At 44.5% G+C, this 21,614-nt stretch overlaps 5 protein-coding genes across 8 annotated transcripts; 2 read left to right on the forward strand and 3 right to left on the reverse strand.

Annotated features, from left to right (window-relative positions):
* Nucleotides 1-463: 463 nt before the first annotated feature.
* On the reverse strand, nucleotides 464-4,979 carry mvk (mevalonate kinase). The gene is made up of 11 exons (XM_011615755.2): nucleotides 4,588-4,979; nucleotides 4,273-4,420; nucleotides 3,979-4,123; nucleotides 2,978-3,133; nucleotides 2,360-2,463; nucleotides 2,175-2,220; nucleotides 1,987-2,077; nucleotides 1,604-1,723; nucleotides 1,333-1,486; nucleotides 831-917; nucleotides 464-747 (listed from the first exon to the last, which is right to left on the reverse strand). Exons 1-11 carry the CDS (start codon nucleotides 4,663-4,665, stop codon nucleotides 566-568), a joined length of 1,311 nt encoding a protein of 436 aa, XP_011614057.2. The 5' UTR covers nucleotides 4,666-4,979; the 3' UTR covers nucleotides 464-565.
* A 130-nt stretch (nucleotides 4,980-5,109) lies between these two features.
* mmab (metabolism of cobalamin associated B) lies at nucleotides 5,110-7,113 on the forward strand. Its single transcript, XM_011615761.2, has 9 exons — nucleotides 5,110-5,290; nucleotides 5,486-5,544; nucleotides 5,725-5,818; nucleotides 5,908-5,965; nucleotides 6,066-6,138; nucleotides 6,231-6,328; nucleotides 6,576-6,640; nucleotides 6,738-6,797; nucleotides 6,880-7,113. The coding sequence occupies exons 1-9, from the start codon at nucleotides 5,187-5,189 to the stop codon at nucleotides 6,959-6,961; spliced, it is 693 nt and encodes a 230-aa protein (XP_011614063.1). The 5' UTR covers nucleotides 5,110-5,186; the 3' UTR covers nucleotides 6,962-7,113.
* Nucleotides 7,045-10,329, reverse strand: aldh3b4 (aldehyde dehydrogenase 3 family, member B4). Of its 3 annotated transcripts, XM_003974987.3 has the most exons (11): nucleotides 9,922-10,211; nucleotides 9,489-9,703; nucleotides 9,228-9,423; nucleotides 9,040-9,150; nucleotides 8,757-8,877; nucleotides 8,587-8,672; nucleotides 8,410-8,491; nucleotides 7,944-8,333; nucleotides 7,693-7,859; nucleotides 7,515-7,614; nucleotides 7,045-7,432 (listed from the first exon to the last, which is right to left on the reverse strand). In XM_003974987.3, exons 2-11 carry the CDS (start codon nucleotides 9,548-9,550, stop codon nucleotides 7,233-7,235), a joined length of 1,515 nt encoding a protein of 504 aa, XP_003975036.1. In that variant the 5' UTR covers nucleotides 9,551-9,703; nucleotides 9,922-10,211; the 3' UTR covers nucleotides 7,045-7,232. The 3 variants fall into 3 exon arrangements, with proteins under 3 accessions (XP_003975036.1, XP_029684940.1, XP_011614061.1); XM_029829080.1 differs by lacking the exons at nucleotides 9,489-9,703; nucleotides 9,922-10,211 and adding an exon at nucleotides 10,239-10,329; XM_011615759.2 differs by lacking the exon at nucleotides 9,489-9,703 and having other exon boundaries at nucleotides 9,922-10,210.
* On the reverse strand, nucleotides 10,282-18,163 carry ube3b (ubiquitin protein ligase E3B). 2 transcript variants are annotated; one of them, XM_011615758.2, is made up of 28 exons: nucleotides 18,017-18,163; nucleotides 17,540-17,680; nucleotides 17,182-17,350; nucleotides 16,963-17,080; nucleotides 16,812-16,871; nucleotides 16,634-16,738; nucleotides 16,436-16,532; nucleotides 16,268-16,353; nucleotides 16,098-16,180; nucleotides 15,868-15,973; nucleotides 15,660-15,780; nucleotides 15,371-15,548; nucleotides 15,104-15,270; nucleotides 14,855-15,022; nucleotides 14,600-14,771; nucleotides 14,403-14,521; nucleotides 14,216-14,330; nucleotides 14,039-14,138; nucleotides 13,846-13,965; nucleotides 13,589-13,765; nucleotides 13,395-13,505; nucleotides 13,172-13,309; nucleotides 13,016-13,081; nucleotides 12,884-12,942; nucleotides 12,613-12,795; nucleotides 12,397-12,508; nucleotides 12,225-12,317; nucleotides 10,282-12,152 (listed from the first exon to the last, which is right to left on the reverse strand). In XM_011615758.2, the coding sequence occupies exons 3-28, from the start codon at nucleotides 17,340-17,342 to the stop codon at nucleotides 11,961-11,963; spliced, it is 3,207 nt and encodes a 1,068-aa protein (XP_011614060.1). In that variant the 5' UTR covers nucleotides 17,343-17,350; nucleotides 17,540-17,680; nucleotides 18,017-18,163; the 3' UTR covers nucleotides 10,282-11,960. The 2 variants fall into 2 exon arrangements, with proteins under 2 accessions (XP_011614060.1, XP_003974962.1); XM_003974913.3 differs by having other exon boundaries at nucleotides 17,797-18,099.
* Nucleotides 18,164-18,249: 86 nt separating this feature from the next.
* On the forward strand, nucleotides 18,250-21,576 carry kctd10 (potassium channel tetramerization domain containing 10). Its single transcript, XM_003974914.3, has 7 exons — nucleotides 18,250-18,396; nucleotides 18,871-19,084; nucleotides 19,166-19,335; nucleotides 19,751-19,837; nucleotides 19,929-19,981; nucleotides 20,075-20,270; nucleotides 20,346-21,576. Exons 1-7 carry the CDS (start codon nucleotides 18,394-18,396, stop codon nucleotides 20,562-20,564), a joined length of 942 nt encoding a protein of 313 aa, XP_003974963.1. The 5' UTR covers nucleotides 18,250-18,393; the 3' UTR covers nucleotides 20,565-21,576.
* The last annotated feature ends 38 nt before the right edge of the window (nucleotides 21,577-21,614 follow it).

Raw genomic sequence — 21,614 nt, forward strand, 5'->3', positions numbered from 1 at the left:
CGCACGGGAGCGTGTTTGCATATGTGTCAGCACTAACGGGTGACTCACAGGAGGATGCTGCTGGTGCTGATTCACAGCCCAGCGCTGCTCATCTCCGACAAAGGCCAAACTCTCCTGCTGCCCACCTCTTTCCATCAGCAAAACACCATTAGTCTTGAAATCAGATGCGAGGAGTCTGATCCTTTCCACTGATTTATGTCGATTTGAACCATTGAAACCTAGGAAATGATGTTTTCAGCTTTAATTGGTCCGTGAAGCATGAGCATAAAACTGGTCCATTGAGCAGTGACTAATGATGTTTTTGAGTAGTAGCAAAGGCAGACAGACTCGACATAAAAGTGCAGGGATTAAACCAAAAAGAGTGTGATGTTTACGTCTAAAATGGCTGACAACTTTTCCCTCTAATGGTTATGAGATAATTTGGAACTGATGTTTAAATTGATGGCGCTTCTACACACGAGACTCTTCATCGTCTTTTAATGCAACTCTATCGCCACCTACAGGACAGAACGAAAACTGCAGGAAACACTCCGTGGGGATGCTTCATCATTAAATATCATCCTCTTTATTTTCCCCAATAATCTGTAATCTTGTTCATTTCAACATTGGTTTGGCAGTCAATCTCTGTAATGATCTCTTCCAGGAACACTCGGGTAAAAACGTTTGTTACCCCTCCTGGTTCACTCACGGTGCCCTTAATCCGCAACATTTGGACAGCTCGCTCCCGGGTCCGGCCTCGGGTTCTGGCTGAAACAGATGTGGGTTTCAGTCCCGGTTCAAAACCTCCAGAATTTCTTCCTTCACTGACACGGGAGCGTGCTGCTGCACACCTGGCCCGCCAATACTCGTTTCCCAGCAGTCAAAACCACAGTCTTTCAAGTCCTGGACCGTTGCCTGGACAACGGCAGAGCTGGTCTCTACAAGACAAAACCATAAATAACACGTCATGTTGGGCTGCTTTTATATTTATACAGTTCAGGACAAGCACAAAACCTCAGCCTGCAGCGTAAACCAGCCCCAACTCCTACAATACAACGCTGCATTTTAACCAGTTGACCAGCGGCTGCCATGATTTCCTGTCCTCAGTTCAAAGGCCAGTATTGGTTTTCACCTCTTCTGTCCACATTTTTGTCTTAGTTTGCGCCAACAAATTGATTTTTCCGTTCCTTTACACCGCTGTCGGCCTGTCACCAAAGACGCATCAATGTTCAACTCTATTTTTCAAAGGTTAGCAGGTAAAATGCGCTCCAATATTTGCTACCAGGGGTGTGTGTGTGTGTGTGCGTGTGTGTGTGTGTGTGTGTGGAGGGGGTTGCATTTGCTGGGCGGTACCTGGCCTCAGGAGAGTGATGCCACAGCCTCCTCCTCCTGCGCCTGTTAGCTTGCTGTGAAGCCCTTTTGCTAGCGTGACCCGGCACAGAGTGTCGAGGGCGGGGTGTCCCACACCCATCACATTCAGATGGTGCTGGTTGATGTCAAAGAGCTCCTACAAATGTTCACACGACTGTTACAAAGGCCAGCTGCTATTGCTGCTCCAGATCAACTGCACAGTATTTAAGCCTTGTTAACCCAACAGATGAAATAACTCATTTCCATTTTGTACCTCTAGAGCATTGTAGTGTTCTCCTGTGATGGGTTCACTTGTCATCTCAGACAAAACCTTCTCACACGTGCATGAAATGGCATCAACTGAATCCAACACTGGAGCCATGATAGAAGGAAACTGCAACAGAGCCAAAAAAAGTCATTACTTTAGTTTTTCTGAGCTCTTTGTGATCCACAAGTTCACAGGTTTGATTAGACGGGGGAGGACTGGGCTGACCATGACATCACCACAAACATCTGCTGCAGCTCTACAGTTCGCTCAAGGTTTAATATCTCATGAAGGCATGCGATGCTTGAGGACCTGCCGTGCACAATCACTACCTATTATATTAATTACTCTGTCAAGAAATAAAACACAGGCGCGAGGAGGCCATTCAGTACCTTGTTAATCTTGTCCTTCACCCTGGAAACGAGCACCTTGGTGCTGCGAGGTACTTTGGTGTTGGTGAGGAGGATTCTTAATAGCGGCACCCTGCACACAGCAGACAGCTCAGAGTTCAGACGTGTGGATTGTGGCGGTGGCATGTGTGTCGACTCAAATAAAAAGTGGTAATGATCGGTGTCAGGACCTGCTCAGGGGGATTATCTTCCCAGCCAGGAACCTCAACATGCCTCCTACACAGAGCAAAACTCATTAACTAGATAATTATCAAACGATAAGACGAGTGGGAACACTTCAGTGATGCCATCTCTTCTGTGTTGAGGTATAGGAGCAGATATACAGCAACATACGCAGGAGCGTTTCAGGACCCACCCCATGTTCCTACGGCGTTGTCGACTCCTGAAGGATTGCCGTGGATGATCATCTCTCCTTGGAAAGCCCAGCTGTTTATCAGCTCCAGCTCCTCCTGACACCACCTGAGGTCATTCATGAATAATAGCTGTTTTAGATGTTCTTAACGTACCGAGCTCTCATTATCTGAGGGGGAAATTGTTGAAACATTTGATTTAGTCAGACACTCTTGGTTGTTGTGACATATTGTGTTACCGCGCTAGCCAGAAAACCCTCAAAAAAGTGCATCTGCTGCTGCTCAATCACCCTGACCCAGACTTAAAGATGAAACTGCAGCCAGTGTAAACTCATGATTTATAATTTTAATAACCCACTAGAATGGTTAAACTGCCATATTGTCTTTGGATTGTGCTTCTCATTAGATGTTATTAAAAACAAAAATCATCCTGAGGAAAAACGCAGAGCACAATTCATAATTAAGTGACGGCACCAACTAATGAGCAACTAATTATCCTTACAGATGTTACACCACACCAGAAAACACTGAATTGCTCCAAAGAAACAAAAACCCAAAACCCAAGTGAAGAAACGTTGTGGCATCTGGCTGAACCAGAACGTTCTTTACTCCACTCCTGGTACCTGGCTGTGTGATCCCAGTCGTTGAGGGGGCTGGAAATGGCTCCGCTGGCACAGAGCAGAGCCGCGGCTAAACACACGGAGTAGGCGGCGCTGGACCCCAGACCCGCTCCGGTGGGCAGCTCCGACCACACGGACACGGTCAGGCTGGGCAGCTCCCTGACAGAGAAGAGCACAACAACACCGAGAGGACAGAAACGCAGTCACATTACAGGTCAACCCTTAAACGCCTGCTTTAAATACTGTTGATGAGCATTATTTACAGGTGTGGGACCCAGAGAGCACCTTGCAGTAATATTACCTGCTACAACTGCAGTTCACATCTAAAAAGAGTGTTAAGTTTGACAGCACGTCGCTGAGAATCTGCGGAGGAATACTGCTGATTAATTGTCTGCTTCTGTTCTCCAAGGATGAAAACAGATTGAGAGATGTTAACGGCTGCTGCGTGGCTCAGGTCCAGGCTCTCATTAGCTGCCGTCCTGTCAGAACCCATCACCTCTCTCGGACCCAGTAGAATTGTGTCAGCGCTGATTAATGTTCCGGGGGAGCTCTCCCGCTCACGGCTGCCAGCTTCTCCAGAACTAACATCCAATATTTCTGTTTTTAAAAATCTCCCTTTAAGGCTCAAATGCACAAAGAGCAAAAGGCTCCCGGGTTTAGTCAATCGCCCCTTTTCCACCAATTTTTCCAGGTACTTTGGTTCCCAGGAATATATTAACATATTAATTCTTCAATTCTTTTTATATACCGCTCACCCCTAAGGGATTCCAGGGGATTTAAAAAAAATCTGCTGACTAGGCACTTTTTTCGGGTGAAAATTTAAATGTAATGTTTTGGGTTGCGTGCGTTTAGAAGAATTAAGTGTGACCTCAATGTCGACGTGAACGTGTGACCTTTTTTGATCTACAGCTTGGGTTCTCAGCATTGTCGCTCCTTCTTACCCACACCATCAAAATAAACTTAATGATTACATTAAAACTGTGCACAAAAAGGCACATCCTTACCCTGACCCAAACACTGATAGGTAGAGGTAGAGGAAGGATAAAGTAGCCATCTGGGAAGTATTTAGGTTGCCGTTGGTTACGCCAACAAATTCACGCAGTCTTCTCACAAGGTCGGGATCCAAAAGTTTCAGCTCATCCCTTCTCCCTGTTCCAATGATTACAGCACACACAATCCACGTCAGAAACCCACGATGCGGAAACATCGGTGACAGCAAAAGGATAAAAGTACCACATATGGTATAAAAACTGTCCCGTTGAGGCTGAAGGGATGAATCGGTGTATGCTGTCCTTTACCGCTGACAGGAGGGATAACGTGCTTCAGTTCTGACAGATCCCAACTGAGAAACGTGTCAATGTTCGGAAGGTTGACACAAAGGTTTCCACCGGTGGTGGCCTTCAGACACAGATATGATCTCAGGTTCAAGCTCACAGCAAGAGCCACCTGTAGGGGAGCAAGCAAGGACAAAATCAACCCAACAGACGTCAACCAGACATGCAGCAGAGATGCTTACGGGGCTCAGGCTGCATGGAAGTCTAGACTCATGCATATTGTCGGTATGTGACATTTTCGTTCAAGTTGACCATTTTAAACACAGAATTCGAGGTTACCTTTCCGTGTACGACTGCATGTTCTCCGTGCAGAATCGCCTTCCCCGGGGCAGACACGAGTACGTCCCTGACTTGCATTTCGGACAGCTTAGAGTGCCAATCAGGTTCAGGCTCGACAGCCTTTCGTGTTCAACTTGACAGAGACAATATTATTATCCGCTAGCTTGGTTTAGGGACAGGTAATCCTTTAAAGTGGCCACAATCGTTTCTAGAGTCTTCCTTCCGATTCCGTGATTGAACGCCGGGATTTATCCAAAACCTGTCCTACAACTGCAAGAAGTTGCTCAGTATGAACTTGAAATTTCTAACATTAAACCCATGTTAAAAGTACGTCTTCCTCCCAGTTGACACGACAAACATGGGCTAGAGTTCCAGCGTCCAATCAGCGTCCAGTGCGGTTGAGCATATGTTCAATTGTCCAATCAGCGTCCAGTGCGGTTGAGCATATGTTCATTCGTCCAATCAGCGTCCGAATCACTCCATCGACGCGATGAGTATCCAATCGTGCGATTAACGCCCCTGAACTACGGAAACTCGGAGGGACAAAAAGAACCAAAAAGTTGTTTTGCTAAAAGCTATTGGCGAGACTTTAGCCTATAATGGCATCGTTTACAGTCAAATCTGCTCAATTATGTTGTCTTGCAAACGCAGTCAGGCTCTTAAATGTGCATCGAACAAAGACAACATGGTGCTCGATCAGGAGGTAGATGAATATCTGTATTAATCATCCTAAAATAAAATCAGTAGCTTTCGCAGCTGTCGTTCGTGAAACTATCATTGTATGTACCTAGCTACTATAACTGCTTTAAAAACACAGATTTCGGGGTTGTGTGTACAATTATTTAAAATCAGAACGTTATGGTAAGTCCTTCTCTTGTTATTGCCTCTTTTGCAACAGTTACGTCACTGAAGGAGAGAACAGGATCCCCAAAATATACACCAAAACTGGAGACAAAGGTCTTTCTTTCTTTCTTTCTTTCTTTCTTTCTTAGTTGAAAGAGGCAAGTTAGTCCATGCAGTTTAATTGAAAGTCTTCGCATATTGTTTTATGAATTACTATCATGAAAAGTTCAGAATTCGCCAGCAAACATTCACCTTTATTTGCAGCACCAGCTAACTCGTTTCTCCACTTTATAGGTGTTTCCAGCACTTTTACAGGAGAAAGAAGGCCTAAAGAGGATCATATTTTTGAAGCCTTGGGAAATACAGATGAACTGTCATCGGCTATAGGGTAAAATCCAGTGTTTTATGCCACGATTTAGTAAATATCATCAGAAAATCCGCTTTACAATCGTCCTTACTGAGTGATTCATGTTGCAGCTTAGCCAGAGAGTTTTGCCTCGACAGTGGTCACACATTCACAGATCAGCTGGACAGGGTAGGACTTTACTGTTGCATGTTTAACCTAAACCCTGCATGGCATTTAGGCTACCCACATTGGAAACATGTAGTTGACATGCTTGTTTTCTTAATTACAGATTCAATGCATTTTACTAGACATTGGTTCCAATATTGCCACCCCACGCTCGTCTGCAAGAGAAAGTCACATGCGTATGCATTTTTTTTTATCACATCAACAGCAAAAAAGTATTAGTAAAACAGCAGAGAGTTTGGAGTTATTTGTTTTGTTCTGTTTTTGAAAGAGAGAACAAGACTCACTGCTCAGCCGACTGCAGACTTGGAAACCTGGATCGACAGATTTACAGTGGAACTCCCACCGCTGACCAACTTCATCATTCCTGTGAGTGATTGGGCCAGGTGCTGAATGCAGACGTTGCAGACATTGTAAGACCAGGATGCACAGCAGATTCAATCATTCCCAAAAGATCTGTGTGTCTCTGTCATAACTTTGTTGGGAATCCTAACTTTGTAACAATGACCTCCAGTTTGAGGCGTCGTGTGTGTCTAACATAAACTGTGTCTATCTGCACACTTAGAGGTTGGACAGTATCAGTCTCTCTGTCAGCAGTTTCTGATTTCTGTCTCAGTCAGGAGGAAAGAGCAGCGCAGCTCTACACTTTGCACGGACAGTGTGTCGGAGAGCAGAGCGAAGGTCTGTGGCATCATGTTTCCGGTTTTGTAAAATAAAGGGACGGTTTAAAGGGTTTTATCCCCCCCCAACAGATGCTTTGGTTTTCCTGTTTTTACAGTGTTGTTCCAATTGTGCGGTCGGGAGAGGCAGATCCAGAAGTAGCCAAATTTTTGAACAGGTGACTTTAGTTCCTGTGAATAACTGAAAACACGAGGTCTGGGCTTCATACATTTGATGCATTTCCCACTGTTTTTCCTCAGATTGAGCGACTACCTCTTCACTGTGGCCAGATATGCAGCCATGAAAGAGGGCCGAGAAGAAAAGATCTACAAAAAGACCTAGTAACCACATTTATATGAAGCACGAGTCTGACTTTGTTTCATCGTCAGTGTGTGGGGAATGTGTACGGACTGTAAATGCATTCATCCATATGAGAAAGCGTTTATTTCAGCAGCATGAAAATATTGGAAACATTAAACTTCTGTCAGGCTTAACAAAAGAGTCTTATTCTTTGCACACATACAGTCCTAATAGTGGAGCTGAATTATTCCTCTTTTCCTGTATTAGCTGTATATGTATATGCAAAACTTTAGCACAGCTTTTGTTCCCACAGTCAAAGGATGTGGCACCAGCCTTGACTCTTGTGGGACAGAGTGCTCGCCCACATCATGAGGGACAGATTGCGGTCCTCATACGGAGGATATCTCAGGTAGGTTATACACTCGAAGCGTGTGCTCCTAAGCAGGCAGGATTTCCTGTGAGAGAAGGTGTCAAAGCTCTGGCGGCCGTGGTAAGAGCCCATCCCACTGGGACCTGTCAAAGGCATCAGGAGAGAGGCGTTCGTTAACTTTTAATGATTGAGGTTTGCCCGCCCTTACATTTACCACCAACGTACCGACACCCCCGAACGGCAGAGCCACCATCAGGCTCTGCAGGATGCTGTCATTGGAGCAAAAGCTTCCACTGGAGGTCTCATTCATTAGTCTGGAAATGACCTGTCAGACAGACCGAGACCAGAACGCAAATGAGCCAAACTGGGTTCCCACCGACTGCGGTCTTATCAATCTTGTTACCTTGCTGTTGTCGGAATACGCGTAAACACAGAGGGGCTTCTCTTGCTTATTAATGAAGGTGATCGCTTCATCCAAAGAGTTCACGGCCATCACGGGAAGAACAGGGCCCAACACATCCTTCTGCATGATGGGATCGGTTTCTGTCACGTCCGTCAGAACGGTGGGTGCTTCGCACAGAGGGGGGGGGAAAGCTTTTCAACTGCATCACATCTGAGCCGTGATGCTGCAGCGACTCCCCCACCCGTGCTTACCGATGTATTTCTCTGCTTCTATCACTTGTCCACCCACAGCCACCTTGCCAGACCTCCACAGCAGGTCCTTAGTACGGTTAAAGAGCTCCAGATTGACCATGCGGCCGTAGCTGCGCGACTCTGCTGGATCGGAACCGTAGAACTGCATCACGCAGCACTTCAGAGCCTGCACGAGGCGTGCCTTGACGTCGGCGTGGCACAAGACGTAGTCGGGAGCCACCAGACTCTGTCCGGCGTTGTGGAAACGGGCCCAAGCGATGCGCTGAGCGGCAGTGGTGATTTCGCATTGCTCATCAACATAACAGGGGTTCTTTGACCCCAAAACAAGAGTGACAGGTGTGATGGTTCGAGACGCCGCCTGAGCGATCCTGCTCCCCTCTTCCTTGCTTCCTTGACATCGAGAGACAAAAATGTCATTGACGCCAGAACTCTAAAAGCAAGTTTTAGATTTGAATTTAAAAGTTACCTGTGAAGAAGACATGGTCAAATTTAAGGTCCACAATTTCGGGCAAATCATTTGTGCCGGCAAGAATCACATGAAAGCATTCCTTGAGCAACAAAGAGCAAAGCCACGGTTTTTTCAACCCAAATTCCCAACAATAAAGATCCCGAACCTTCCAATCATTCCCTGTGAACTCCTTACATTATCCAGGTAAAAAGGAATCAGGCGGTGGAGGAGTTCTGCGGTGTGAGCGCTGCACTCAGAGGGGCTGATGATGGCACAGTTCCCTAACAAAGAAAGCAAAAACATGCATGTCTGGTGCACAAACATGGCCAAAAACCAGCTTATTCTGCTGAGGTCCTGCACATCACCTGCTGCAATAGCCCCCACCAGTGGCACCAGGCAGAGTTGGATGGGACTGCACCAGCTCCCCATGATGAACACCAGCCCGAGAGGCTCGCTGACCACCTGACACTCGTCCAGAGAGGTGGACTGCTCCGGCCAAAGAGAAAGCACAGCACAGCCTGCTACATTCTCGGAAAACTCTAATCTTCTTTGGCAGAACAATGCTGTGGTCTGTTGCAGCCGGACGGAATGTTTGAAATCCAATTTATGAATAATCGCAAAAATATGGAGGTGTTTTTGTTGCCTCACCAAGTTTCTTTCTACGCGCTGCGGCTGCATCCACTTCCTCAGGTTGTTGACGGCATAAAGCGCCTCGTTCTTGACAAGAATCAGCTCCGACACGATGGTCTCAAACCGCGGCTGGAGCAGAGACAAATGCGTCAGGAACCAGCTCTGCGGGGTGGATCGAACCGATCCCTACCTCCCCCAATCCTCACCTTATGAAGGTCTCTCCCGAGAGCGTCTACAAAGTCGCACTGGTGCTCCTCCAACATCTGAACCATGGCCTCCAGCTGTGCCAGCCTGAAACTCTCTGTGAGGGTGCGTCCGGTCCGGAAGGCTGTCCTGGCCCTCGTTATCAGATCCTTACACTCCACCGGGTACGTTTTCAAACACGGCTCCCCCAGTCGGGTCCTGAAAAGACACATCAGCGGATCATCGACCAAGACACCCCCCAAAAACAAAAGCAAAGGCCGTACCTCCTGCAGGTGATGCGGCCATTCCTCTGACAGGCCTGACATGCCCTGAATTTTCGACTCATGCCTTCAATCACTGCCTTTCTGCAGTTAAATGAGCTTTTATGTCTCTGCACATCTGAGTAAAAGCCCCAGAGGCAGGGGGAAAATGAAAATCCTATCAACTCCGGCCAATCAGGTGACAGTCATAAACAAACTAATCATCTTAGACCCAGCTCCTGGAGAAGGAGGAAAGATCAACTGGTCAGCAACAATCAAGTCAAGGTTGTTTATTTTCCAAGTTGACGCCTCTCTTGACATTTGGCCTCAACACCTGCTCAGAATTTCAAGGACATCTTTTCCTCGCGATCAGTAATCCATGCATATATAGCGCGGATTAAAAGATTAAAAATTGATCAAATCTCCCACGAACACGTACAGGTGAGGTCAGAAATACCTTCGCAGGGTTTTGAACCATCGGCCCGGTGAAGGACTCGGAGGAGCGCTCATGGCTGGACCGGGTCAGAACCGCCGAGCGAGAACAATGCGCGGCGTGAGTCAGGCGTGCGCGTTTACCACCATTATAATCCGCCCCGCAGATTACTGAGACAAAGCGGAGCTTTTCCTCGCCCGGTTGATGTCGACACGTGATTAGAATAAGCTCAATTAAATGTCACAACGTGGGAAATGCCGCCTGCCAGGGCCACCAATTCAGAACAATACTGGTCTGCATAATTTAAGGTCGCATGGATTTAAAAAGGGGAAAAAAGTCACCTGAGGCACATTGTGTCGCAGCCCAAATGAGTTGAGACAAACATCCAGCTGAATTAGTTTATTTGCTGGAGAAGAATGTTGTTCAATCACCATCATCAGCACAATGTGTAACATTTAACAGCCCAACAGTCCTCCACTGACATCATTTAAAACAGATGAGCGACCTCATCGGACAAGACAGACAAGATTCTGAGGTATCCTTAGTCCCTCCTGCAGGTCTGCTCCATTTTGACTGAATATATTAAAAAGGAGCAGAACTCTAAAAAGCCTTAAATCTCTTTTCCTCATGAGGTATACACCACATACCTGTACATACACTTATACCTTACTTTGCATAATAACATACTTCATAAAGACTTTTCTTTGACTCTCCTGCACTTTAAGTCTTCTCCCTGGTTGCTTAAGTCTTTGAAACACTCGACGGATCCCTGTGGAAATCAGTTTTTAGGCAGATCCCCCCTCATATGCATCCACAGTAGAGCGGTGTGCAACCTTCCTCCATTCAACAGGCTGTCGACCCGAGCAGTCACATTTGGTTGGGGAACCCGTCTATGACATCATGTTCCGAGGTTTATTTTTAAACCTCGAGTACTTTTCCAAATGGCTTCGGAGGTCCGTGGAGGTTGGAGAGCGTGTAGAAAAAGCCCTCCTTGGTCGCAGTCGGTGTTGCAGTGGTGTTTGACTGCTTGAATTGTTGCACTTTGCCATTATTCAAAGAGAATAAAATGGGGGCACAGAGCCCCTTGTTTTGCTATGGCTTTTTTCCCCCCATTTTTGTGGATACTGGTTAAAGTCTGATGTTTGAGAGCAGTTCTGGCATTATATGAGGCACTCGGCGTTATTCAAAAGCGTAGTGAGAAATTTCTATACAGAAACGTACACCGATGATTGACCGTCTTTTTGAAGGAGTGAGGTCAAGCACGAATGTGTGGCAACAACTGCTATGGAGTGATTTACCCAGTAGATGTGGCAAACTGATGCAACATGATCAGTTTTGGTTTAATTAAGTCAAATCCCACAGAAAGGACACTAGCCAGGGATTTACAGGTCTCTCAGATTGCAGCCACGTCTTTCTGGGGGAGGACTGACACCAGGTCAGAATGGTTCCAGTTGAAAATGGGACACTAATGTAATATCACAGAACGCCTGTGTTACGTGACTCCTCCATGGTCGAGGGTGAACATAAGACTGATTTCGCTTCCACGTATAAAAGATGCATTAAGTTCAGCAAAACATTTTAAGACTCATCCAATATTGGCTGAAAGTTATCTGGGTAATGGAACCCGAGCTTGTAAAGTATATTATCGATGCATTGCCCGGTTTCACTCGAGCTGAGCTCGTCGCTAATGGCTTACAGTGGGTCTGTATTGCTTTTCAGTTTGCTTAAAATGGGAGTATTGGATCAAGAATGACTGTTCAGCCTGAGAAACATCTAGCCGCTGTATAGTCATATTTCAATAAGTTCATTAAACACTGCGTTGTGGAGATGTCAAAGGGAGATGCTAAAAATTGGATTGTGCTGCAGAAACACCCCCCTTTGATGTGAGGGAGTGAGCTGCCGGTGAGCTCATCCCAGTTCAAACAAAGGAGAGTTGGTTCGTCATGAGTCTCCTGTAGTTTAGTGCCTCTTATTTGACCGGCTCCACCTAAACGGAGCCTCGGAGTCTGCATTCAGGCGGCCCAACACAATCCCCTCGTGTAGCCTGTCCAGACCACCTCGGCTTAAGAGAGCTCAAAGCCCGTGTTCATGCTGATAGCATAGCGCAACTTGTCGCGCAAGATGCTCTTCTTGCTGTAGTTGGGCAGTTTCAGCAGGTTGAAGCATGTTGACGACGTTGGAAGTCGACCACCAGGCTCTTTTTTGCGGATGGTAAAAAAGCCTCTAAGCACGCTGCCGAGTGTGTCTCCAGTGTCCTGGAGACAGTAAAAAGAGTCATTAAACAAGGTTTGGGAGCTAAATCTGAGGTGTAGGCGGCAAATCTTTACCTGGTCATCTGACACTTCTACACAGCGAATGGAGAAAGGTGGTTTGAGGTAGGCAAATCCCAGGAGAGGTGGCCTCGAGCAGCTGGTAACAAACTGTACCACAAAAGAGCATAAATGTGTTGCATGATCCGTTAGACTGTGTTAAAACTGAAAGCACAAGTACAGAATTTACTTTTAGGAACATAGCCCTTTCTTCAGCAGTGAAGTCACTGGACAGGATGTCCCACAACCAGATGATGACACGATGGCTGCTGTGAAACCCCCCATAGTAGACGGTGTGTTTTCTGAGGAGAAACACCACATTTCCATGAAGCGTTCTTCCGTCCTAATGCTACTTCTCCTGAAGACAACTGTATTCCTCTCTGACGATATTTAAAGTATTATTTACTTGAGGTCATCCAGATCGATCTCAGCATTGTCTCCAGAGACCAGACGCTGAACCTCAGGCGTGGAGAACATGTGCAGCCACTCGGGATTGATGATGCTGCGGAAGCCGCGAATGAAAGCTGCCGTTTGCTCCTTAATTTGCGTGTGCATCCGGAAGTGAGCCATGAGGTGGATGTAACTGATCCTGCAGGAGAAGTTAAACAGTGATATTACTTCACGATTGCCCAAAATGCAGAGAGGTGCTGATTCTTCCTGAAATCAATGTATTTTACTTGTTTTCGTTTGTGACTGGCATCGTTTTCCCTCCAGGTATCAACTCGTGGCAGACAAGCTGTAAGAACAGAGCACTTTATATTAACTGGATTTAGTCACAACACTGTTAATTCTTCCACATCGTCGCTAACCTGTCCCATAACGTCCTCATCATAGGATAATGTCAGTCCTAGATCTCCTACATCTCCATCATATCGCTGAAAAACAACAACAAAAGGAAAATCAAAGGCAAAGTGCAAATGCAAATGAGAAATTTGATTAAGACAAAAAGTGTGTTTCTGACTGACCTTAATAGAAGTGAGGTTCTTGTAAAACTCAGAGTCCAGTGAAGGCAGCTCATCTATGGAGCTGTAGAAAGTACTGTGGTGGTGACCCAAGACTTGGCTCAGGAAGAAGGAGGCAAAAGGTACATCTACGACAATTCCCTGTGCAAACAGGACACACAGTTACACGCTGGAGATGAGTTCAAACATTGAGTGGAATGAAGACGTTTCCTCTGAGTGCACGGACCTCATAAATGGCTTTTCCCAGCATTTTTCCCACAAACTCAAACAGCTGCAAGTGGTTTTCATGAATGTAGGATGTGGGTGAAGGATAAAGCCTTTCATTTCCACTGGTAGTCTGCAGAAATTCAACAGAGCAAACAGAATCAAGTTCTAGTTGTTATGACGATTTTATGGCCGACCGGCCTTACTGGGACTCACCTTGAACAGGTTAAGAGCAGGATTGAACACCTTCTTAATGATCTCCTCCAGAAACTCTTTGAACACGCCATCCTGATCGATACCGGCCTCATCGACACCCAGATCGTTGACAAATTTCACACGAATGACGCCTTTAATCGAATTTGCCGGCAGGCGGCGAAGTTGGTCGTATCCATCCTTAGAAAAGCAAATACAAGTTTTACTGTGGGGGAAGTTTTAAAAGACTGTATCTTATATCTGATTAATAGATTCCATACTTCTAGCATCCGTGAGCGGCGAATGGTGATGTGGGTGACATGTGGTGAAGCAGAGCTCGTCTCAATCAGTCCGAGGTTTTCTTTTTCCTTTGTGACGATGTTCCTGAACAACAGCACCCTCTAAAGTACATTTTAAAAGTGATTACAGAGCAGAAAAATGGGGGAAAAAAAGAACTCTTTCTGGTTTGCTCACGTTTTTATGTGGAATGACGTGTGGGATGTACTGCAGCAGCAGCTGCGCTCTTTTCTTGCCCTTCTCCAGCTCTTGGAACAACAAGCTGGGTTTGAGGTCCCTGATGGTGAGAAGGGGTTTAGAATGAAACCCCGGAGCAGTTCACTATGGATTTTTAGGACATCAAAGGGTATTTACTTGCGCAGCCAGTGGTCATCGGGGGTGAATCGTCGCCTGCAGTCACGTTCATAAAGCACCATCAACCACCCGTGAACACTATGGAACAACTCCAGCTTTTCTCCCTTTGCATTTTCTATTCAACACAAAGTACATATTTTTAATTTCTAAAGAGCCCCTTTTCCACCACCCATGAGCACGCACTCACCAAAGATGCCGTCCCACATCATCTTATACACAAATGTGTTCAGAAATGAAGAGATCGTAATGAGTTCCTCTATCTTGAATGACGTTTGCTCTTCATACACCTCAATGTCGTCAAGGATTCTGTAACATATCAACACAGGCTCATGAAACGCTGCAGCTCTTCAGCACAATTGCACACAACCCGCTCCCTCAAATTACGTGATGAGATGGCGCGAGCAGTCGCAGAAGAGCATGAGCATCGCCAGGAGCTGCTTGGACTCTTCGGTATCATTGTTCAGACAGTCCATAAAGAGTTTGAGGCCTCCCTGTGGGCCGAGCTCACAGATGAAGGCCCAGAGTTTGGGCAAAAGATCATCCAGGTGTGTCAGACCTGCAGAAAGACAGGTGATACAGCTACTCAATGTTTCCTAAATATTGTACGAGTGAGAGACAGTAAAAGCTTTTATTACTGACCGGTGAGGATCTGGAGTCGTATTTGTGTAAGTGTGGACAGAGCGGATTGGTAGAGCACACAGATGCTGCACACCTTCTGAACCTCAGCCGAGTCCACTCGTTTCCCTCCAACTGGTTTGAGGATATTCCGTACAGAGGCTGACTTCTGAAAGGCCCTCTTGAAGAGATCTGCCAACCACCGCGCCCATATCAGCAGTTTCAGAGAACCTTCTCCTTAACCGACAGCACTAATCTTAAAAGTGTACTTACTTTTAACTGGTAAGTTATTTTGTGATGTGCTTGCTTGTGGTGGTGGAGGAGTGGGTTCCTGACTCTCCAGCTTTTTAGAGAGGACGTCACTAAAGAGTGTGCGAATAACAGAAACACCCCAAAGATACTGAAGCTGCTTAGTGACCAGAGGCATGGACTCGTTCAGTCTGCAAAGAAACATGCCACATGTGCGTTATTTTAAGATATTTAATATGCAGTTATATTATGACATTGTTAAGTCAAACAAATATGACGGTTTTTACAGACCCATAATCTACGGTTTGGGAGAACCAGCCCAAGACCGGGTGCCAGTGGGTAAGGTTGGACTTTTTTTGAGAAACATATCTCTGACAGTAGGAGAGTATATCAGTCAGGTCCTTCACAAAGTGATTGGCCTCCTCCTCCAGAACCTTCTCATTAAGATAGCCCAAGTGAATCAGATTACCTGGCAAACATCAAATGAACAGCCTAATGGTTAAACAGGTCCTCTCAAGCACATGTAACAAAAGTGCATCATTTAAAAAAAAAAAGGTTCAATTCATCCAAAATACTCTACCAAGTAAGCAGAGAGTGTGGCTTCCTTCGAGACATACACAGATGTCCAAACACTGCTCTTCCCGGCTGAGAAACAAAATGAACTTCCGCAGCAGGTCGTGTGTGTGGATGGACGACATGCACTGTCGTGACACAGCAGTTCACTACAGTCACCATACGCAATACAATTATGAAATCAACGCGTGTTTTATGGCACTGGGGGCACTTACCTCTGGGGTGAGAATACTCAGGTGGGATATGACAGCTGGCACTGACATGATGTGGAGAAGGAAGGATCTCAGCAGATTGTCTGAGAAGTGAGCAGCAATGACAGGCCTGAAAAATATCAGATGAAGTTCAAATGACCGCATGAAAATGTCATTTTAGTTACATACTGAAAATTTCAACCCAAAAACTAAATATATAAGAGAGGTTTCAGTGGTTAATTTAAAAACCTCACCGTAGTGACAAAGTAAAGACTGCTGTTAAAGTGCCTTTGGAGAGAGACGGTTTTGACCGAGCCAAACCATTGGTCAGCAAGATCTGAACAAATGAAGTGGAGATAATAAAATGTACATTTCTCTTCAATTGACAACAAATAAAGAAGTAAATCTGAGCTGTAGCATTGACCTGTAGTGTAGAATAGAAACCCTTTTGATTGAGATGGCCCATAACATTTTCACAAATCCTCATCAAGGCAGGTTTCAGAGCTTCTCCTGTATCAAAGACAAATGTTGAGATTTCTCTGTAGAAAGCATGCCCCGAGGCTGTAAATAGTAGGAGCTATATCTGACTTACCCTTCCCTCGGACAATACGCCAAGTTGAAGTATCTGTAAAGGTCACCAGCATCGTAAGGTGCAGTGTCACCAGTTTATTGTCCTGAAGTATATCGGGCTGCAAACCCCAAAACAGAGTCAGACTGAAGTGCATGCAGACTGTGTCAAAATAATCAAATTCAAAGGAGACTCTTTACTCATCTTCAAACCCACACAAACCTTTAATGTTTTTAGCTGCTGACAGCTAATCCACAGTACGTCTTTAATTTGTTTCAGCCAAAGAATGGTGAGGTCTTTTGAGAGAGCCAAGGAAACATACCATGCCTAAGGGAGAAATGTAATCACAATAACATAAGGGGAAAGGGCATTTCAACTTATCAAACATTCACAAACTTACTTTAGGTTCGTTTTCAACCTCCATGCTGGCAAGGATTGCACGACAAAGCTTCTCAAACCTCTGTGTGATGCACAATACCACAGCAATATGATTAACAAATACCAGAGGCAACATGACTAAATCAAGTTGTATGTACTTCTCACTAACCCACCATTTTATCTCCTCGGTCATATATGAATAGTAATTTCCGAGCAATTTTGAAAATTGACAGTGCATTTTTTTTGGACGTCCCACCTTCATAAGCAAAGAAGTAGTCATCAACCTCTTTCCTAGTGGAATACAGAAAATACATGCTGATAATTTGCTCTATTTGAACATGTTTACACGTGGGTTTAATTCATTCTGCAAATTGCATGTAACCAGTGCTCACCTTATTTGTTTCTTTAGTCTGATACGTGACAGAAAGCCCCTGACAAGGGCTTGGATGTGCGTTGCTGATTTCTCCTTGTCCTTCTGTCCTTTTCTTTCCTCTCTGGCTTGTCTGGCTTTATCCAAGAACTCCGTCTTAGAACTTTGAGGAACTGTAAACATTGTGCTCCCTGGAAAAAAGACTAATGTAACCAAACTGTTCAACCAACCATTCACATTTTTGCATCAACCACGTTTAGACAGATGGTGAGTGGTTTCAGACTTTTCTGTGCAATTTTAGAATTGTTTCAGTGATTAGAAGGGACATTTTAACAGCAAGTGACCAAAATGTACTTGAGAAAACACAAAGATAAACTTACCCTCTTCAAAGCAAAGTTATTCCTTCAGTAAATATGTTCTGGCCTTTAGGCTCACTTGACCCAAAACCTCATAAGTTATTCGGGTGTCGTTGAGGTCCAAGTGGGAGGAAATTCCAAAAGATGAAGACTAACTTGCCATCACTGAGGAACGGAAAACAGTCATGGAAAAGCAATAGTTAGCACATTTAGCTAGTTCGTCGCTTATCGCCTTAACACCATCTCATAGATACTATTTCAATGTTAATTTAACGCCGTACTTCGTCGCTGCTTGGCAGTATTGTCTCTTCCATCAATGGCATCCTCAAAAATCTAGTCGGCATATCATTTGGAAATGTAAACAATACAAGAGATCCGTTCAGACTGCAGCCATTAATCCCTGTGTCGCATTAATGACCCCGGGTAGTTTCTCCTCCAATTTTAATCCTGATTGCTTGAAAATATTGATAGAGATCATTTGTCTGGTATGCGGCAACATACCTTTATTTGTGTTGTAACAATAACTCAATTTTTGGTGGTGGAAAACACTTTCCTCTAATTCGTAGGGTGGACGGCGAAGGGACTGTTATTACTGTTACACATTTTACAGCGGAAACGAACACACTAAGGCCAAAATACGCGAATCTAATTTCTGTGCAAACTACAGTTCGGTTAGAATAAATTTACGGAATGAAATCGTGATGCCAACATTCTGTAACATGTTATTAAATGTTTAACAATAGACAAAAATATCTTAGCTGTGACTTTAAGTGTGAGACCTTGACGTCACTTTAGAAATGCGCAGTGTTGGACCGGAAGGAAAGGGGTGTTAGCTGACTGGCGTTAGCAATCTACAATTTAAGTGCGCTGCTGGTTCTATGGTAAATAGTCTTGTACTTTGTTGAAACTGTCAAAAAATGAGTCTATAGGCTTATAAAACAAAGAATGGTCGATAATCATCGTGTAAATGTGCTTGTATTATTGGCAGCGTTTGTTCGACTGGTGGTAACATTTGTTGATGCTAATTTTTAGCCGAATCTTTTAGCCGTGTTAATTAGAATTATACACTTTACCACTCTGTTCTTTACTGGTCATAATACATTTCATTGTGTTAATGTATACAGCTGTTAAATACACTTGTTACTCGATTGATTCAATACACTTAAGTTTCAAGATTCAACAACTTACTGACAAAATTGGATCATTAAATGATTAATGCAATGTACCGTACTTCTTGGATAAATTAGTATAGAGTATAGACTAGAATAGACTGTAATTTGCAGTATTGTCTCACTGTGTCTAATGGTACAACCCTTTGTTTTATCCATTTTTTCCTTCTGGCTGTGTTGTCACAGGAAGAGATGTCAGGAGAGAGTGTGGTGAGCTCGGCAGTGCCGGCAGCTACAACCAGGACTACATCCTTCAAGGGTTCAAGTCCCAGTTCTAAATATGTGAAGTTAAATGTGGGTGGTGCTCTGTATTACACCACCATGCAGACACTAACCAAACAGGACACGATGCTCAAAGCCATGTTCAGTGGAAGGATGGAGGTTCTCACAGACAGTGAAGGTGAACCCTGCTTGGATGCTTTCTGATGGCACTTCAATGCTTTTTATCTTTAATACTAACTCCTGTTTCCCAATTTCAAAGGTTGGATTTTGATTGATCGCTGTGGGAAGCACTTCGGAACAATCCTTAACTATTTGAGAGATGGGGCAGTGCCCCTCCCAGACAGTCGGCGTGAAACTGAGGAACTCCTTGCTGAAGCCAAATACTATCTTGTTCAAGGCCTAGCTGACGAATGTACAGCCGCGTTGCAGGTACCGTCACCACAGAGCAGTATTAGTACTGGTAGCACGTAGCAGTATTAATACATGTTCACTGGAACCTCTTACAGTAAATTAAGTGTTACCACTATCACATGGTAATAGAAGCTTCACAAAAGTTTCTGTCATATTGTGTTAAACCCTTGATTTAGTTTTAAATATTTGCTAGTTTTTTGGGTATTTTAATACCATTACTGTTTCTTTATATTTATCGGCCCTCTAATCAAAGGGTTTAATCATTAACGACTGCAGTTATTTATTTCTTTAATAATTAGGCATTTTTGACTATAAAGTACACCATAGACCAAGTGTCATACACAGCAGCTCCACCAGGTGGCGTCCATCTTCTTGTATTTAGTGCTGCAAGTAAAACTGTTGGAATATTAAAATTGGTCATTCCTCTCACCAGAATAAAGAGACCTATGAACCGCTGTGTAAAGTGCCTCTAATGACATCCTCCAAGGAAGAGCAGAAGCTTATTGCCACTTCGAATAAGGTAATCTATGAATAAGTGCTGCATTATTGTTACAATATAAGAGAACATTTATAGTTGTATTTCTCCTAAAAATACTTCTTTATCATTACAGCCGACTGTCAAACTGTTGTATAATAGAAGTAACAACAAATATTCGTATACCAGGTGAGTCCTGTTGCACTGCTAATGGATGCCGACGTCTTTAATTTCAGACTGAAAGTAGTTGTTAATTGCTTATCTTGTGAATTCTGTGCACAGCAATTCTGATGACAACATGCTGAAAAACATCGAGCTGTTTGACAAACTGTCTTTGCGATTCAACGGCCGGGTCCTGTTCATCAAAGACGTGATCGGGGACGAGATCTGCTGCTGGTCATTTTATGGCCAAGGCCGGAAGATTGCAGAAGTGTGTTGCACCTCCATCGTGTATGCCACAGAAAAGAAGCAGACTAAGGTATATATCCCAAGAAATCACTATTCGTCCATTGTTTTTTTCCATCTGTTAATACATTGTGTCATCTGCTGGTAGGTGGAGTTTCCAGAAGCTCGAATCTATGAGGAGACCCTAAATATCCTTCTCTATGAGTCCCACGATGGGAGGGGTCCAGACAATGCCCTGCTGGAGGCTACAGGGGGTGCAGCAGGACGATCTCATCACCTGGACGAGGACGAGGAGCGAGAGCGAATCGAGCGAGTTCGTAGGATTCACATTAAACGACCCGATGACCGCACTCACCACCACCAGTGACCTTTTCCCCTCGACCTGTCGGCCCGTGTCTATGACTCTGGACGGTTCAAGCTCCACGCACGTGCCTTACGTATCCTACCACCCAGTCCGTTTGAATTCTACTGTTATTTTACCAGCGTTTTATCCCTGAGGCCACCAGAGCTGAAATGAGCATCATCACAGCGATGTGACTTTAGTGTCTGTGTTTACTTGTCAGTGTTGTGATGTTTCATGACTTTTGTCTTTGTATTTTACAGTTGTGTCGAGAGAAAAAATGCAACCGTGTAGGTATAAATCTTGCTCCTTGGATTTCTGGATATGTCAGTCAAGCAGAGATCTATCCTGTATGCAGATGGAAAACTCCATATGTGCTTTCTTCCTTTTCAAAAACACAGTTTTGATGGCTCCACAGGCAAAACCTATTTCACACCTATTTTTTTTATTTTTTCAAAAATATGTGGACTCGGTCCACCCTTTGTGGCACAAAGCTCATTTGTGTTTGGATGCGGGGGCACGGATGTAGTCAGAGGGGCCACTAGGTGGCCCTGTTTGACTCGTAAAGGCTGTTTCTGCCTTCAGATAACAGTTAATACCTTAACAAATGTCATTTTTGATATATTTAAAATGCCACATGTAGGTGAAAAACTTTAACAGTATTGTTTCTGCCCTCTCTAGCTTTGAAATGTATTTTAAATTCACTTCATTCCACTAAATGATCATCGTATGAGTGGAGGGAACTTGAGCTGCAGCCTGAGGTGTTAAATGTACCGGGGTGAGTGAATGATGGAGGCCGAGGTTGGAGTGAATGAGTGTAAGCAGAGCTCTCCCTGGCAGGGCAGAATTCTGATTACAAGCTCGTAAGGGAGGGAAATTAGACCTGTCCTTCACCACGGCCTTCGTCAGAGAATGTTCATTGTGCACACCACAGGCCTGAGATCAGTTGTGCACAACAATCACAGTGCTTGTAGTTCTATTCTTAGAATGTTTTATATTTATACATGCTTTATCATAAATAAATTTATACAAATTTTAATGATGCTGTCTGTTAATCAACCCAGTGTAAAAAGGTGA

The sequence above is a fragment of the Takifugu rubripes genome, chromosome 21 (assembly GCF_901000725.2).
Source record: "Takifugu rubripes chromosome 21, fTakRub1.2, whole genome shotgun sequence".
Lineage (NCBI taxonomy): Eukaryota > Metazoa > Chordata > Actinopteri > Tetraodontiformes > Tetraodontidae > Takifugu > Takifugu rubripes.

Bases quoted from the DNA above. Each gene is read 5' to 3' on its own strand.
- aldh3b4 (XM_003974987.3), bottom strand. From the start codon at position 9,550: ATGAGTCGAAAATTCAGGGCATGTCAGGCCTGTCAGAGGAATGGCCGC. The intron at 9,151-9,227 runs GTGAGGATTGGG...TCTCTGCTCCAG, and splicing joins TCGGGAGAGACCTTCATAAG to CCGCGGTTTGAGACCATCGT. The intron at 8,673-8,756 runs GTGATGTGCAGG...TTTCTTTGTTAG, and splicing joins GGTGGGGGCTATTGCAGCAG to GGAACTGTGCCATCATCAGC.
- kctd10 (XM_003974914.3), top strand. The intron at 19,336-19,750 runs GTACCGTCACCA...TCCTCTCACCAG, and splicing joins AATGTACAGCCGCGTTGCAG to AATAAAGAGACCTATGAACC. The intron at 19,838-19,928 runs GTAATCTATGAA...TTATCATTACAG, and splicing joins TTATTGCCACTTCGAATAAG to CCGACTGTCAAACTGTTGTA.
- mmab (XM_011615761.2), top strand. From the start codon at position 5,187: ATGGCATCGTTTACAGTCAAATCTGCTCAATTATGTTGTCTTGCAAAC. The intron at 5,291-5,485 runs GTAGATGAATAT...CTTTTGCAACAG, and splicing joins ACATGGTGCTCGATCAGGAG to TTACGTCACTGAAGGAGAGA. The intron at 6,329-6,575 runs GTGAGTGATTGG...TTTCTGTCTCAG, and splicing joins TGACCAACTTCATCATTCCT to TCAGGAGGAAAGAGCAGCGC.
- ube3b (XM_011615758.2), bottom strand. From the start codon at position 17,342: ATGTTTACAGTTCCTCAAAGTTCTAAGACGGAGTTCTTGGATAAAGCC. The intron at 17,081-17,181 runs GTGAGCACTGGT...GTATTCCACTAG, and splicing joins AGACTAAAGAAACAAATAAG to GAAAGAGGTTGATGACTACT. The intron at 15,781-15,867 runs GTAAGTGCCCCC...GTGTCACGACAG, and splicing joins TGAGTATTCTCACCCCAGAG to TGCATGTCGTCCATCCACAC.
- mvk (XM_011615755.2), bottom strand. From the start codon at position 4,665: ATGCAAGTCAGGGACGTACTCGTGTCTGCCCCGGGGAAGGCGATTCTG. The intron at 2,221-2,359 runs GTGGGTCCTGAA...TGCTCTGTGTAG, and splicing joins CAACGCCGTAGGAACATGGG to GAGGCATGTTGAGGTTCCTG. The intron at 1,724-1,986 runs GTACTGAATGGC...GCTCTGTTGCAG, and splicing joins TGAAGGACAAGATTAACAAG to TTTCCTTCTATCATGGCTCC.